Below are 17,769 nucleotides of genomic sequence, written 5' to 3'. Positions count from 1 at the left end.
GAATCATCAGTATCTTACTTCTAAGCAAATCAAAAAGACAGTAATTCCTTCAGCTTTGCTTCACTCTGCAACTCCTGTGTGGAAGGTTTCCAAGGAAAATGATTTACCTACTCGTGCAGCAGGCATGTACGGAGGGTCTGCTCCATACAGGGCACCTTGCTAGGTGCTTGGGATTCAGAGATGAATAGGAGGATTTCTGTACAGGAAGTTCACCCTCCTGTGGGAGAGACAGACCAAGTGGCTCACGAGGACCGTAAGGCGGGGCAAGCACCAGGGTAATGTCGTTCCCGGGGGCCTATGGGAGAGGACATGAGAGGCACCTAAATTATCCTGGCAGCGGGAGATGTGCCCAAAAGGAGGCGACCCTTGAATTGTGTTTTGAAGAGACAGTAGGAGTTGTGCAGCTAGAATGCAAGGGGTGGGAAAAGCCCCAGAGAAGAGCGTGTGCAAATACTGTGTCCGGCGGCAGATACAGGATGGGGGGCTCAGCAAGGCTGGGGCTCAGGAGTGTATTAGAGATGAGACAGGAAACATGGCAGAGGCCACGTCACGAGGGGTCTTTTGAGCCGGTCCAAGGAATCTGGAGTTAATCTATACTCCTGTCCCCTCCGTCCCAGCTCTCAGCCATCCTCAACCCACTGAAATCCCAGTCATGACACCATCCCACTGCTGCTGCTTCGGCAGAGGCCATCAGGGAACCTCCTTCGTCACCAACCAATGAAATCCTAACACACCGCTTCTAGTTCTTTCTGCAGCACCGGAAATGCCGACGGCAGCTCCTTCCTGCACACGTCTTCCTGCCTTCGCTTTTATAAAGAGAAGGCCTCCTGGCTTTTCCCTGTGGCCTTGTGGTCACTGTCGAGGTTTCCCAGGTCCTTCTGTGATCTCTTACAGAGCTGCGTCCCCACTCTGTCCTCTGCCACGTTCTCACCCCACCCTGCACCTCTGGGCTACCTCACTTGTCCCACTCATTGCTTTCAGCAGCACAAAACTGCTGGCAGCCTCCAAATCTGAACCTCTAATCGAGACATCTAGATTTTGCTCTCGATCTGTAAAGGCAGTCATTCTTTGAAATACATTTTATTTATTTTTGCTCTCTTTGCAACAGACATCGTTTTAGCTGCCGATCCAAGACCCGATGGAGAGAGACCGTGCGTACCTGGTTCACTATTGTGTGTTTACCACGTACGCTCTCTCCCTGAACATCTGACAAATGTTTCAAACTGAACAAGTGCAAGTCGGAACTCATTATGTTCCCTGAAAGCATGCCACTCGCCCTTTGTGCCGTATGTTAGTGAATGGTACTTCCATTCCCCAAATCACCCAGCTCAGGGTCGTCTCTCTCACACCGCACGTGGGACTGGTGAAAACAATCTGCATGTACCTACGTAACTGCTCTCTAACTAAATCCCTCCGTCTCATCCCTACGGTTACTGCCTAAGCTCCTCAGGCAATCGTCTCTCACCTTTCCAGAACAGTCCATGGCACAAAGGAGACAGTCGACAGACATCGTGGCACGAATTTATGGATAAAAGAATACAAGAAGGAGTGGAAAACTTGGACAGTTGCTGTCATCTCCTCACAGGCCACACTGGTCCCATCTGGCACCCTTCAATCCATTCACCGAACTAAGGAAAGACACGTCTACCCAAAATACGCGTCTGATGACATCATCCCTCTTGATTATCACCATTCACTGACCAGTACCAGCTACAGGATAAAGACTAGATTCCATGGCCGGCGTCTGAAGCCACCCAAGGTCAGGCACATGTGCCTTTTGCTCTACCCTCTTTTCCTGAGGTCGTGCCCATACTGCAGATACTCACAGTACCCAGAATTACCATGTTGATTCCAGTGCCAGTGTCTTTACCTAAGCTATTTTCTCCACCAAGGTTGCTCATCCCCTCCTTGCTTTTACACTTGAAAATTTAGTCATTTGTCAAAGCTCAGCTCATACCTCTCTTCCTCTCGAAAGCCTGTGCCGACGTTTGTGCTCTCACCTCCACTTCCTTCTCTTTTCCCACATGACTCTGTACTCACGTCTATAACAGCAGCGTTTCAGTCCTGTTCACAGGCTTGCACTGGAGTCTTTTCCCTTCTTGAGAGTGGAGGCCTTCGCCTTATGAATTTGTGAATTAGCACACGTGAACACTCACATGTTTGCAGATGGATGGATGAGTAAACAGATGAGTAGATGGTAGAGAGTCATGGAAAGATTAGAGGCAAGGGGATATGATAAGATGTGCATTTGGGGAAAAACACTGTGGTGTCAGAGCAAAGAGCTGGAAGGCTGAGAACAGAAGCCGGAGACCATTATAAATAATCCAGTGGGGATGGATGGAGAAACAGAGAGAGAGGGTAGCAGTAGCAAAGGAGAGAAGGGAATGGATTTGAAAAATATTTATAGCATGAACACACAGACTTCAACGATCGTTTGGGTGGACAGCGGGAGCGAGTCTGAGAAAAATGAAGGGATCGAGGATGACTGCCGGGCTGCTAACCTGGATGACTGGAGGATTTCTTCTACTTTAAAACATATATACATTCTGCTCCATGGCATTATGCCTGGCAGAGGTGCACCGGACACAGTGGCGAGTTACGTGTGTCTGCCACACTGTTGCCTTTGCTGTTTCTCGGAAACACATTTGTTCCGTCGGCGCGAATTTATATATGGAGCCCATCGTGTGTTTTTCTATTACCACCATTTACTCTACGCTTTTCCCGAAAAAGATGAGGGATTAAAAATGGACAAACAACATTCAAAGAAGTATGTCACCTCATATGTGAATAGCTCCTCCGTTAAACTGAAGGACAGCTGAAAACAGGGAACATCCTAAAGAATGGGAGGAGAACAGACTCTCCTAATTTCCACCGATTTATAAAGATTGGAAGAAAGGATTTGCAGCAGGCCATCTCTTGTTCTTGCCAGCCATCTCATCAGTGGGCTGGGACACAAACACTTGAAACCACATTGTATACCATTAAAATACCATTATAATCATGGGGTTTGCATATTTAACAGAAATGTTTCGTCACCTGAAACATAACTTTAAACATACTTTTCTTGCTTCTTGGCAAGGAAACATGGGTCGACCAAGTAAATCCGTCCCTGAAGTACCTCATTAATCACAGTGCACTTGTTCTTGGCAAGAGCCTTAATGTGCTACAAAACCTGTTATTAAAGTAAGATTTGGGGATTCCCAGGCTGGCAAAGAATGAGTTAGTTACACTGCTTTAGAAATGGTTTTCTTATAACTTCCTTTATTATTAATGGTCTGGTTAGACTTACAGCTCAAAGTAACTTTCCTTTATTAATCTAACGTGTGAAATCCAGCTACTCTAAAGCTTATTTAAAATCATAAGTAGCAATTGCCAAAGATGGCCTGTCCCCCGCTACTGCATCAGCTGTAGTTGTGCCGATGCTCCTGTCTTTGTGCTAATGTGGGTCTAGCACCCCTACCGGATCGCTCAAGCATTACAGTTTCAGGCTCTAGAAATCAGTAACGCAAAACTTCACAGCAGCACGTGGCATTGACAAGCACATAATTTATTTTGTATCCACCACTAAAGACAATGATTGACCAATAAAGCCCGGTGAGTAGAGAATTATTCGAACTTGAACCTCTTCAAAAATGATTTGTCAAAAATTTAAGATTCTGTAAGGCCAGAAAAACCTATTAGACCCCAACATATTGAAAAGAGCACGTTGCATTACAAGAAGTCCTCATTCATGTTCAAGGGCAACACTTAGGAGATACAAAGCACACACACCAACCAAAGTTGTCTCTCACCCTTTCTGAATATACAATACATAAATTACCAAAATTTAAGTCCGCTAAATAGCATCGTATTGTAAAATCAAAGCTATGAATGTTCTGAGCAAACTCTTGTGTAAAAAAACAAGAAACCAATTTCCATCCAGTATATATTCTGCTGCCAAATTGAGCACAAATCATATTGCTAAATGTTTTAGTGGATCCTGACAGGTCAGAATAATTTTTCAGGCTCATTAGGTAATAGGATTCATTATATATCAACTCAGAGGGCATGAACGTGAAAAGTATCAGTAGCGTTTCTCTAAGCCTAGCATTTACTGCAATAACCACATCTGAGGCAACATGAATCTTACACACATTATACCTTTTGATGTAATCATGATGCCACACAACGTCCTCCTTGTGTACACTGTAAGATGGAAAGTTGGCTGGAATATTCCACCTCATGCTACAAGTTCACATCAATCTGGTAAAATTTTCCAGACACCAGAGTCACACAGATTGTAGACTCCACCAATTTCCTGACTCCTACGTGGTCAAATTCCAGGCTCACCTATTTACCAAACCAGCCACTTCATCCACGTTATTTCAAAAAATGTTTCTGGAGCCAATCCTCCATCCCAGGTGAGAGCTATGTTTGGATGACACGCCTCATTTCTAAAAGATACCTAATTCACGTGTTGCAAATCTTTTTACTAGGAAACAAGGAACCTGTCAGTGAGTGCCTTAAACTTTCTCCACTGGCCTCCTATGGCTGCTGTCTTTATATTTCATTTTAACATAAAAAAGCAAAAAAGGGGAACTAAAAAGAGAGGAGAAAAAGAAGAAGAAAAGATGATGGCGTAACGGCATAAAAACTACCTTAAAATGTCCACATAAACCTAAGTCTAACAGGAGACTGAATGAATGGTCATTGTGGGAAAAATAGTAGTAAACTTCAAACGCACTGAAAGATTTCAAATGCCTAAGGGAAAAATAAACATTTGCTTCCAATCATTTTCTCATTAAGCATCCTCTGCTAGATGGTGAAGCCTTAACACACACGCTCTGACTCCAAGCCACCACTGCCTGCTTCACCCACTGCCTGAGCCCGTCCCGCGCGGCGCGCCGGCCCTGCACCTCGGCCCGCGCCCCTGCGCGCCGGGCTCCCCGCCAGCCTCGGCTACTACGCCCGAGCGAAGCATCCCCTCGCCCGGCCCTGCTCGCCCCCTCTGGGCCTCGGCCACCACTGTGGCAGGAAGGACTACGTGCACTGACAGACTTTCCGTTAGTGGCGGTTGAGGTAGCTGCGAGGCGTGTTTCCGGGCGCGCTGGAAACCTAGCTGCTGTTCCCCACCACCACCCCGCCGCGAGCGGCAGCCCCCCCACCCCAGCTCCGCCCCGGGGACCAGGACCCGGGCCTGCGTCTCTCCTCTCCCCGCCGCCTCTACCCCGCCATCACCTCCTAACCTTTCCAACACACTCTCCCGAGCCTCACGCGGGCGCTCCGCCTCCCTGAGCCTTGCCCAGCTCCCGGGCGCCCCCACGGTTGGAGTGGACGTATTTCGGGACCTAATCTCTCCCAATTATCCGCGCAGCCGGGGTCCCGCGCCTGCCCGGCTCTACCCCCGGGCGCCCAGAGCGGCCGGGTGGCTCAGCAGGAGCGCCGACGGGAAGGCTCCGTCCGCAGAGGCGAGAGAGGTGGGGCTCAGGGAGCTGGCAGGCTCTAGGAGGAAGACCCTAAACACGTGCAAAGAAATAAAAGCTACCACGTGTGCGCACGCGAGTGTGTGTGCGCGTGTGTGCGCGCGTGTGTACGTGTGTGTGTGTGCATGCGCGCGCCCGGCCAGGGCGTCTGCGCCGGGCGTCCGGGGGACCAGGCAAGAGGGCCCCCGCCGCCGCGGTGGCGGGGGGCGCGGGTACTCACACGAAAGCGTGGTAGACGAACGCCCAGCCGCGGGGTCTCTCCAGCACGTTGTACAGGTAGTTCTGCAGCCGCCGGTACTTGACGTTACGCCGGCAGCTCTGGCCGCTGCTGTAGGAGAGCGGCTTCCCCAGCAGGCTCATCCGGGCGCCCTGCTTGCCCCGCCGGCTCTCCCGCAGGCCGCCGCCGCCGCCGCCCAGCGCGGCCGCGCGGGTGCCCAGCAGCAGCAGCCCGTCGCCCCCGGCGGCCGCCGAGTTCAGCAGCGCCCTGGCCCGGCCCGACTCCACATCCTTCATGCCGCAGCCCGCGCGCCCCCAGCCCGCCGCCGCCGCCGCCGCCGCACCGCTCCTCACCCAGAGCCCGGCGGCGCCGCCCTCCTCTCCGCCCGCGTGCTGGCGGGGCATGGCATCACCGCGGGCACCGCGAGGGGGGCGCCGCCGGCGGGGGCCGCGGCCTCATGCGCGCCGGCCGCTTTCGAGGAGGCGGCGGCGGCGGACGGGGCGCCCGGCGGCCCTCGACCTGCGCGCCGGGGGAGGGGAAGCAGCGGGGGCGGAAAGGCGCGCGGACGAGACGGAGGAGTCCCGGGGTCGAGCAGCCTATAGCTTCGAATGCGTAATCAGGACGTGTCGGGGGCGTCACTCCAAGAGGGCTTCTCCGGCCCCTCAGTTCCCGTGGCGGATACTCCCTCCTGGTGAAGCGCCCCCGGGGCTGGAACGGGAGCTCCCCCGCGCGCACGCCCGGCCCCGGGCTCCCCACGCCAGAGGGGGCCGGGCCCCGAAGCCCCTCTCGGAGGCCGAGTTCGGCGTGTTCTCCCCGGCGCTTTGGAGGTGTCCGGAAGGTGCGGCCTGCCTTGTGCCCGGAGGAGGGACGGGAGAGGCAGGCGCCGTTCCCTCCCGCCGCTACGCCGCCGCGCGGGCTGGTCCCGCCGTCCTTCCGCGAGGGGTGTGCGCGGGAACTGCCCGGCCCTTCCCTCCAGGTACCAGCCAGTCCCCGGGCGCGCGGGCCGAGGCTCCGGGCGGGGGCGCTCGGGTCCCCGCGTTCAGGGTGCTGACCCGCAGGACACGGCCGCCGAGCCGGCGAGGTGGCCACCGGGCATCTCCCCGCCGCTCACTCCGGCTGGCGGGCTGTGACTGTCCATCCCGGCATCAGACCAGAGTAGCCGGACATCCCTCCCAGCCCGGGGGTGGAGTGTGGGGAGGGCGTCAAAACTCCAAAGTGGCTCCTCCGCGGTGAACTAGCGGCCCCGAGCTGCGCCTGGCAGCCGCGCGAAGCAGGGGAGGACAAACCGGGTCCCTCCGTCAAGAAATTTTCATTTATGTCCGAGATAGTCATACAACGGCCGAGTCTCGGCAGTGGCGGCGGCGGCCCCAGAGGTTGGGGGGAAAATCCTGGAGGATGGAGAGCCTCAGGACACCGGCTTCGCGGGGTCCCCTCCCCACCCCGGTCTGCCGCCACTTACGCGGTGAGAGACGCGTCGCGAGGGACGAGTGGCTGGATCTCCTGCCGCCCCCAAGCCCCCAGCCCGCGGGGAGGAGGGAGGCCGCGGGGTCCCTGGCTGCGCCTCTGGCCTTCAGCGAGCCCGCGTCAAAAACCGTAAGCCGCTCAACCTCGCAGTCAGCTGGGGACGCCGAAAGGAAGCCGGGCTTGGGAACTTCTTCCAACAGAGAGGAATCCCTCCCCCCCGCCCCCCAAATAGGAAGGAAAGGATCACAAGTTAAACTGAAGGAAGAACTGGGGTTCCACCACAAAGCCAGAGCAGACGCTTCCGAGGTAGTGCGTCCAAGTGCCTCTCCCTTTCAGAAGCCTAAAGTCGAGGCGCGAGTCCGGTGGCGGCTGTCGCCGCCCCTCGGAGGGAGATGCTCTGCCGGCCCCGCTCTGGGCGCACACCCACGGCAGCTCCCGTCTGCCTTCGGCAGCCGCGGCACCTCTACGCTTTGCCCTTCCTTTTATTGTCGCTGTGAGGCTCGCGCGGCCCTCTCGCCGGCTCCACGCCGCCGGCGGGACCCCGCTTCCATCCCGCCTTGTCCCCAAGCCTGGCGGCGGCGGCGGACACTTCCCCGCGGCGCTCCGTGCAGCTGGCGGCGGCGCCACTTGACTGCTGAGCTCCGGCCCCCGGAGTCGCTCTCCGGTCCCCTAATTCACTTCCCACCCGCGCGCGTGGAGGGGCGAGGGGGACGCCCGGTGGCCCGATGTTCAGGTCGAGGCAGAGCGCATCCTGGAGCGAAGGCTGTCGTCCCCGAGCCGCGCGAGGACCCGGCCGAGGGCGGGGAGTTGGCCGTCGCTATATTTAGACACACCACACCACCCCCCTCCCCGGAGTTTCTGCGCGGGGACTTTCGGGGTCAAAGCCCTAGAGGCGTAAAAGGAGTCGTGTGCACGCTTTAAACGCGAACATCTTGGCTTTTCTGCAGGCAGGAGAACGAAAACCATGTCCTCTTGACCAAGCGGGTTTTCCTTCTTGCAGACTTTGCCCCGCCCCACCACGAAGGTCAGGTCCCTTCCATCTCACGGGTGCACCGGGCCCACCGTGCAGGCAGGAAGGTTCGGGAAGGCGGGACACGTTTCGCGGAAAAGAGCCAGTTGCCTGATCTCCCAGGGATGCGGGGTGACGGGGGTGCGGCAATGATATTAGTGAAGCCGTGGTGTTGATGAAGGAAATGCATGAAACTTTAAAACAGCATCAAAGGTGGTCATCGGCAGCGGTTTAGAGGTGGGAAGGACCAGACACCCCAGAGTCGACCGGACCAAGCGCTCACAGGTGGTTGGTGTGAGGGTTACTAGGAACCCAACAACCCCGCTTCCCAGTTTAGTATCCCTTCTTCCCCGCCCCACCCCAGTGCTGGTTCCGCATCTTTAATAGAACATGTACAAAAGAGCATACGGTTGTATTTCACTGACTCTGCTTGCTACCTTGGGAAAGAGGGGTTCAGCCACAAACCCTAACACCCGGCCTGCGCGTGCTCGGAAGGAAAGGCCACGTGAGGCTGCACGGCCTCTCACCCCAGATTCTTTGTGTGGACCTGGCTTCTTCACTGCCAGCTAACTCCCCTCAAAAGGCAAGAATTAACTGTGGGGAAAACAGAGTGTTGTGATCATGCTTTTTCTCTATTTGTGCCTTTGAATACAGATGTTGCTAGGAAACTGCCTTTCATTCTTTTTGTTGAAATATTAAAACCTAATATCACAAGAGAGGGTGGCATATAGCTCAAAGAGTAAAACAATATAGTAGTGTATATCATAACCATAATAATTACATTAAAACATTATAAAGAGGTTAAGGGGAAAAGATGACCACCGTTTTCAAAGCAAATGTTTATTTCTAGTATAGAGCATGTGAAATGATGTCCACTCCCCATTCTTTGAAGATGGGAGTGCTTTCAGCGCATTGTAAGATGCCTGCCTGAAATTTATGACCATGGAAACTTTTATTCTCTGAAGTCTACCTGGAGATAGTTTCAACTGAAAATAGTTCCTAGAAATATTTTACTTCAATGTGTTTTCTATCCCATTATATTTTTCATCTGAAGGGTACTCTAAAATAGTAACACGGAAAATTCTATACAAGAGCTAGACGTGCCCAGGGAAGACTTTTAAGGCAGAGCTGGTTTCACAGAATGTCAGTGACCCCATGACTCTCTCCCTTTCCTTCTTGTCTGGGCCCCCCCCCGCCAGTTCCCCCTCTGCCACAGCGCTACCACTTCAACACACCTCCCATCAAGTCATTGTCATGGTTCTGATCATCTAGTGACTGATGGAAGTGCTACTTTTTAGAGATATGAATGCACTTTCACCCACTGTGAGTTGCTGGATCAACCAGATGGTAATGACCAATAGAATCCTCAAAGCTTAGAGCAAAAGGGACATTAGCTGATGAAGAAATGGAAACCCACTGTAGGCTGCTGTTCAGCGACTTGTCCAAGACTCGGCTGTTGGCCTTTGGAGGAAGGACCGAAGTCCCCTAACTCTTGAGTGGAATGCCCTTTAAGCCATGCCACCCTTTCCCTTAGCTTTTATTTCCCTCCTATCAGATCATCACCAAACCCACAAGCATAGCGACTATAATTGTGTTTCTCAGGTATCTTATTATAACCATTGATACACTACATACATTTACTTCCTCTTATTATTTTAAATGTATCAGCATTGTGTACCACGGATATCATTTTTAGTCCATCGAGGATTCTCATCTAGGAGACATGATGCTGAGATTCTCCATGTGTTTCACCAACAGGTAGAAATTAGAGAACACAGGGCAACATTAGAGATCGTAAGAGCCTGGCCAGACTACGTGAGGGTTCTAACACAGCAGCCCTGCCTTCAGTGGATGAGGGATGGCCCCTTCAGAACAGCCTCTGCCCAGGGATGCAGAAAAGGTACAGGTGTGAGTGGATGCAGGTGTGAAGAGAAGCTGCTCGGGGACCAGACAGTGTGGGAAGGGCTCAAAAATTCTCACCATTTTCATCCCAGGAACTATCAAAATTTACTTTCCTAGGAATTACTAAAATAATGTGTCAATCACCATTGTCAAAACAAAATAATAGCAAATATTTAGCACGTGGTTACTGTGCACGAGGCCCTGTGATTTCCAAGAATTATTTCACTTGATTCTGACAACAGCCCCTTAGGTGAGCACTGCAGTCATATCCAGTTTACAGGGAAAAAACTGAGGTGTGAACAAGTTAATAATTTTTAAGAACTAATAAGCAGTTGAGTCTGGATTCAAACTTACAGGTATTTAATGCAAAAACAGGACCAAACAAAACCCACAGAAACAAAAACAAAAAAAACAGATTTTTAACTACGAAACTATATTAACTTTTGAAATACAAAGCTTTAGCCTATTATTGTCTTAATAATTTTGACTGTTTTTCTTACCAGAAGAGAAGTGTTGGAAAGTTTCTAGTAGCTGTTGTACAACAGGACTCGGGGTTTTATTCTAAACACAGAAATAGACTTAATATTCCTGTTCACTTTTCCTGCAGAAATAGGGCTTCCCCGCATAGACAGTCTTTTTTTGGATTCAACATTTTAAAACAGTCCCAAATCGTGTAGTATCAATGTCTTGGAACTGTATTTACATGTTTAGTTTTTTCCTAACATTACCTTCAGTTTTATTCACAAAACCCTGTTTATCGTGCTTGGCTATGCCTGAGTTCTTTTTTTTTTTTTTTTTTTCTGACGTTAGTACGGCAGCGCTACTGTTTTTCTTTAAGCCAATTGCTTAAACACTTCTTTCTGGAAATAATTTGAATACAGTTACAGATACATATACTTAGAAACTGTGTGAAGAGGTTGATACAGAAGGCAAACCTCTCCTTTGAGCAAGTGGACGGGAAAATTCTGTTATAATTCTGTGCCCCCTAGTGGCACTCACGTTTTACCATCACGTTTTTCAAAGAGGAAATAAGAAAGCATCCTTTATGAATCTCCCTAAACCTATTCATCTCTGCAGCAAGCAATCATTAATCATTAGTGCTGTGCTAGTTGGAGTGGGTACAGAGAGGAAAAAATGTCTCGATTCTTATGTTCCTGGGCTGGTGGGGGAGAGATAGATGAATAAGTAATGCTGACGTGGTGAGTTCCCAGAGGTTTGCACAGGACGTTATGGGAAGCTGCAGAGCGTTTCCTGAGGAATGTAATGCTGTGCTAAGTCTTAAGGAAAAGCTGGATTTCGGTGACATCAGGGTGGGGTGTTCAAAGAAAAAATACTTGAAAAACTGTGAAGGCTTGAGAGCTGATCATACATTGAGAATGGCAAGTGGTTGGATTCTCAAGGAGCCCAGGGCACTTCTGAAGGTGGGACTATGGCTTCATGGCTGAGGGTCTCAGCAAGAATTCAGGCTTTTGTTCTGACTTGAGCAGGGAGCCACTGAAGAATGTAAAGCAAGAAACTCTACTTGCTCCTATTTCCACTTGCAGAAAAGCACTTGATATTAGTTCAGCTTAATGAAAAAAAAAAGAAAAAGAAAAAGCGTGGCTTGAGTACCCATCCGGGGCACACACTGTTCCAGGCTGGGATTCAGAGATGATGTGTCTGTGGAGAGTGGTGATGACTGCCAATCCTTGGGCAGGTGTCGAGCAAAACCTCCCGTTTTCAGGCCTGAGTCTCTGAGTAAACTAGGAGAGACCCTCTGGCGCGGCCATCTGGGGAAGGGAAGATGGTGAGTTCAACTTCACGTTGAGCATGGCCGGCCTGCTGAGACAGCCCAGTGGAAACGTCCAGTGGGTATACGGCTCTCGGCTCAAGGGGGAGCTAGGATTCAAATTTGAGAATCAACTGCATATATATGTATATACACATATAAAAGATATAACCACCAGCATATATATGTGTGTGTGTGTATATATATATATATATATGCTTTCATATATATGATGGAAGTGATGGTTTGGGGTCAGATTGCCTGGGAAAATACATAGATTGGCTTAAAAAAGAAGAGGCATGAGGACCCAGCCTGAAGGTGGGAGCCTGAGCATTGAGGATTGGGAAGGAGGAAGGAGAAGAGGAGGCTGAATGATTACTGAGGACCACCGAGGACCACTGCCTCGACAGCCACAAAAGAAGCTTCAACAAGGAACTGCTGAACAGAGATCAGTTGAAATAAGAATTTGGGATTTGGCCACAGGAGGCCATTGGAAGAAGTTGTTACTGGGTTTTGCTTTCTTGCAGAATTTCCTGTAGAAAGAAAAATCAAGTCAGAGTGGGCAGGAAGGAATTCAAAGGTGAGGTAGTGAAGACGATGATTCTGGAGGGGAGGAGAGAGGGCGCTGCAGGCAGAGGCTCTGGGTTTGATGAAGGTTCTGAACATAACATAACACGATGCTGACTCAGGACACTTGAGTGGCTGGCCGTCGCAGCCAGGCTCACAGGTCCCCTGTCTGAGTCTGAGCTGCAATTACACTGACAATATTTCACTGCCAGCTGCGAGATCTCAGACAACTTGGACAACATCAGATTTTGCTCAGTACTTTTATAGCATTTTTAATTTAAAAAAAAACTATCACGTTTTCATTTCTAACATTTTCCCCAAAGTTGAATTTAACACATACACATTTTTCATGTTTAGTTTTATCTGGAAGGAAGATGCATGTTGGATAAATGATACATTATTCTTTGATTTTATTTATAATGAAAGGCTGTGGAACTGACCAGATCATTCAGGAAAAACTATGCATGCATCTCTAATATCAGTGAAATATTCAACACAGTTTTCAGGCAGTGCTGCCGAGGGCCATGGGGAATGCCTGGGATCTCTCAGACAGCTCAGGAAATGGCAGGGGTCCAGGCATCCAAGTTCCTTGAGTTTTAACCAGACATTTGTTTTTCTCCCTTTTTTTTTCTTCTATTTTTTTTTTTTTTTGCGTTACGCGGGCCTCTCACTGCTGTGGCCTCTCCCGTTGCGGAGCACAGGCTCCGGACGCGCAGGCCCAGCGGCCATGGCTCACGGGCCCAGCTACTCTGCGGCATGTGGGATCTTCCCGGACTGGGGCACAAACCCATGTCCCCTGTATCGGCAGGAGGACTCTCAACCACTGTGCCACGAGGGAAGACCTCTTCTATTTTTTTAAACATATTTATTGGAATAAAATTGCTTTACAATGGTGGGTCAGTTCCTGCTTTCTAACAAAGTGAATCAGCTATACGTATATTTATATCCCCATATCTCCTCCCTCCTGCGTCTCCCTCCCACCCTCCCTCTCCCACCCCTCTAGGTGGTCATAAAACACTCAGCTGATCTCCCTGTGCTATGCGGCTGCTTCCCACTAGCTATCTGTTTTACATTTGGTAATGTATATATGTCCATGGCACTCTATCACTTCGTTCCAGCTTCCCCTTCCCCCTCCCCGTGTCCTCAAGTCCATTCTCTACGTCTGCGTCTTTATCTCTGTCCCGCCCCTGGGTTCTTCAGAACCAATTTTTTTTTTTTTAGATTCCATATATATGTGTTAGCATACGGTATTTGTTTTTCTCTTTCTGACTTACTTTACTCTATATGACAGGCTCTAGGTCTATCCACCTCACTACAAATGACTCAATTTCGTTTCTTTTTATGGCTGAGTAATATTCCATTGTACATATGTGCCACATCTTCTTTATCAAATCGTCTATCGATGGACACTTAGGCTGCTTCCATGTCCTGTTTATTGTAAATACTACTGCAGTGAACATTGGGTTGCATATATCTTTTTGGATTATGGTTTTCTCAGGGTATATGCCCAGGAGTGAGATTGCTGGGTCATATGGTAGTTCTATTTTTAGATTTTTAAGGAACCTCCATACTGTTCTCCATAGTGGCTGTATCAATTTACATTCCCACCAAAAGTGCAGGAGGGTTCCCTTTTCTCCACACCCTCTCCAGCATTTATTGTTTGTAGATGTTTTTGAAGATGGCCATTCTGACTGGTGTGAGGTGATACCTCATTGCAGTTTTCATTTGCATTTCTCTAATGATTAGTGATGTTGAGCATCCTTTCATGTGTTTATTGGCAATCTGTATATGTTCTTTGTAGAAATGTCTATTTAGGTCTTCTGACCATTTTTGGATTGGGTTGTTTGGTTTTTGATATTGAGTTGCATGAGCTGCTTGTAAATTTTGGAGCTGAATCCTTTGTCAGTTTCTTCATTTGCAAATATTTTCTCTCATTCTGAGGGTTGTTTTTTTTGTCTTCTTGAGGGTTTCCTTTGCTGGGCAAAAGCTTTTAAGTTTCATTAGGTTCCATTTGTTTATTTTTGTTTTTATTTCTGTTTATCTAAGACGTGGGTCAAAAAGCATCTTGCTCTGATTTATGTCATAGAGTGTTCTGCCTATATTTTCCTCTAAGAGTTTTATAGTGTCTGGCCTTACATTTGGGTCTTTAATCCATTTTGAGTTTATTTTTGTGTATGGTGTTAGGGAGTGTTCTAATTTCATTCTTTTACATGTAGCTGTCCAGTTTTCCCAGCACAACTTATTGGAGAAGCTGTCTTTTTTCCATTGTATATTCTTGTCTCCTTTATCAAAAATGAGGTGACTGGGGCTTCCCTGGTGGCGCAGTGGTTGAGAGTCCGCCTGCCGATGCAGGGGACATGGGTTCGTGCCCTGGTCCGGGAAGATCCCGCATGCCGCGGAGCAGCTGGGCCTGTGAGCCATGGCCTCTGAGCCTGCGCGTCTGGAGCCTGTGCTCCGCAATGGGAGAGGCCACAGCAGTGAGAGGCCCACGTACCACAAAAAAAAAAAAAAAAAATGAGGTGACTGTATGTGCGTAGGTTTATCTCTGGGCATTATATCTGGTTCCATTGATCTATGTCTCTGTTTTTGTGCCAGTACCATACTGTCTTGGTTACTGTAGCTTTGTAGTATAGCCTGAAGTCAGGGAGCCTGATTCCTCCGGCTCTGTTTTTCTTTCTCAAGATTGCTTTCACTATTTGGGGTCTTTTGTGTTTCCATACAAATTGTGAAATTTTTTGTTCTAGTTCTGTGAAAAATGCCAGTGGTAGTTTGATAGGGATTGCATTGAGTTTGTAGATTGCTTTGGGTAGTATAGACATTTTCACAATGTTGATTCTTCCAATCCAAGAACATGGTATATCTCTCCATCTGTTTGTATCATCTTTCATCAGTGTTTTATAGTTTTCTGCATACAGGTCTTTTGTCTCCTTACGTAGATTTATTGCTAGGTATTTTATTCTTTTTGTTGCAGTGGTAAATGGGAGTGTTTCCTTAATTTCTCTTTCAGATTTTTCATCATTAGTGTAAAGGAATGCAAGAGATTTCTGTGCATTAATTTTGTATCCTGTCACTTTACAAACTTCGTTGATTAGCTCTAGTAGTTTTCTGGTAACATGTTTAGGATTCTGTATGTATAATATCATGTCATCTGCAAACAGTGACAATTTTACTTCTTCTTTTCTGATTTGGATTCCTTTTATTTCTCTTTCTTCTCTGATTGCTGTGGCTAAAACTTCCAAAAGTATGTTGAATAATAGTGGTGAGAGTGGACAGCCTTGTCTTGTTCCTAATCTTTGAAATGGTTTCAGTTTTTCACCATTGAGAATGATGCTGACTGTGGGTTTGTCATATATGGCCTTTATTATGTTGAGGTAAGTTCCCTCTATGCCTACTTTCTGGAGGGTTTTTATCATAAATGGGTGTTGAATTTTGTCGAAAGCTTTCTCTGCATCTGTTAAGATGATCATATGGTTTTTCTCCTTCAATTTGTTAATATGGTGTATCACGTTGATTGATTTGCATATATTGAAAAATACTTGCATTCCTGGGATAAACCTCACTTGATCATGGTGTATGATCCTTTTAATGTGCAGTTGGATTCTGTTTCCTAGTATTTTTTTAAGGATTTTTGCATCTATGTTCATCAGTGATATTGGCCTGGAGCTTTCTTTCTTTGTGACATCTTTGTCTGGTTTTGGTATCAGGGTGATGGTGGCCTTGTAGAATGAGTTTGGGAGTGTTCCTCCCTCTGTTATATTTTGGAAGAGTTTGGGAAGGATAGGTGTTAGCTCTTCCCTAAATGTTTGATAGAATTCACCTGTGAAGCCATCTGGTCCTGGATTTTTTTGTTGGAAGAATTTTAATCACAGTCTCAATTTCAGTGCTTGTGATTGGTCTGTTTATATTTTCTATTTCTTCCTGGTTCAGCCTCAGAAGGTTGTGTTTTTCTAAGAATGTGTCCATTTCTTCCAGGTTGTCCATTTTATTGGCATAGAGTTGCTTATAGTAATCTCTCATGATCTTTTTTATTTCTGCAGTGTCAGTTGTTACTTCTCCTTTTTCATTTCTATTTCTATTAATTTGAGTCTTCTCCTTTCTTTCTGATGAGTCTGGCTAATGGTTTATCAATTTTGTTTATCTTCTCAAAGAACCAGCTTTTAGTTTTATTGATCTTTGCTATCGTTTCCTTCATTTCTCTATCATTTATTTCTGATCTGATCTTTATGATTTCTTTCCTTCTGCTAACTTTGGGGTTATTTTGTTCTTCTTTCTCTAACTGCTTTAGGTGCAAGGTTAGGTTGTTTATTTGAGATGTTTCCTCTTTCTTAAGGTAGGATTGTATTGCTATAAACTTCCCTCTTAGAACTGCTTTTGCTGCATCCCATAGGTTTTGGGTCATCGTGTCTCCATTGTCATTTGTTTCTAAGTATTTTTTGATTTCCTCTTTGATTTCTTCAGTGATCACTTGGTTATTAAGTAGTGTATTGTTTAGCCTCCATTTGTTTGTATTTTTTACAGATCTCTTCCTGTAATTGCTATCTAGTCTCATAGCGTTGTGGTTGGAAAAGATACTTGATACGATTTCAATTTTCTTAAACTTACCAAGGCTTGATTTGTGACCCAAGATATGATCTATCCTGGAGAATGTTCCATGAGTACTTGAGAAAAATTTGTATTCTGTTGTTTTTGGATGGAATGTCCTATAAAAATTAAGTCCATCTTGTTTAATGTATCATTTAAAGCTTGTGTTTCCTTATTTATTTTCATTTTGGATGATCTGTCCATTGGTGAAAGTGGGGTGTTAAAGTCCCCTACTATGAATGTGTTACTGTCAATTTCCCCTTTTATGGCTGTTAGTATTTGCCTTATGTATTGAGGTGCTCCTATGTTGGGTACATAAATATTTACAATTGTTATATCTTCTTCTTGGATCAATCCCTTGATCATCCTGTACTGTCCTTCTTTGTCTCTTGTAATAGTCTTTATTTTAAAGTCTATTTTGTCTGATATGAGAATTGCTACTCCAGCTTTCTTTTGATTTCCATTTGCATGTAATATCTTTTTCCATCCCCTCACTTTCAGTCTGTATGTGTCCCTAGGTCTGAAGTGGGTTTCTTGTAGACAGCATATATATGGGTCTTGTTTTTGTATCCATTCAGCCACTCTGTGTCTTTTGGTGGGAGCAATTAATCCATTTACATTTAAGGTAATTATCGATATGTGTGTTCCTATTCCCATTTTCTTAATTGTTTCGGGTTTGTTATTGTAGGTCTTTTCCTTCTCTTGTGTTTCTTTCCTAGAGAAGTTACTTTAGCATTTGTTGTAAAGCTGGTTTGGTGGTGGTGAACTCTCTCAGCTTCTCCTTGTCTGTAAAGGTTTT

General features: G+C 47.5%; 1 protein-coding gene and 1 long non-coding RNA gene across 2 annotated transcripts in view; one reads left to right on the top strand and one right to left on the bottom strand.

Moving 5' to 3' along the window:
* The window catches only part of KCNQ5 (potassium voltage-gated channel subfamily Q member 5), a 579,817-nt gene extending 573,734 nt beyond the window's left edge, over window positions 1–6,083 (bottom strand). Inside the window, exon 1 of the mRNA XM_060283602.1 lies at window positions 5,683–6,083. Coding sequence (XP_060139585.1) covers window positions 5,683–6,083 — 401 coding nt within the window. The remainder of the gene's footprint in view (window positions 1–5,682) is intronic.
* The window catches only part of LOC138842312 (uncharacterized), an 86,825-nt gene continuing 74,654 nt past the window's right edge, over window positions 5,599–17,769 (top strand). Inside the window, exon 1 of the long non-coding RNA XR_011376688.1 lies at window positions 5,599–5,738. This is a non-coding gene — a long non-coding RNA (uncharacterized lncRNA). The remainder of the gene's footprint in view (window positions 5,739–17,769) is intronic.

This window comes from Globicephala melas, chromosome 14 (assembly GCF_963455315.2).
Source record: "Globicephala melas chromosome 14, mGloMel1.2, whole genome shotgun sequence".
Classification (NCBI taxonomy): domain Eukaryota; kingdom Metazoa; phylum Chordata; class Mammalia; order Artiodactyla; family Delphinidae; genus Globicephala; species Globicephala melas.
This window is presented reverse-complemented; position numbering and strand designations above follow the sequence as displayed.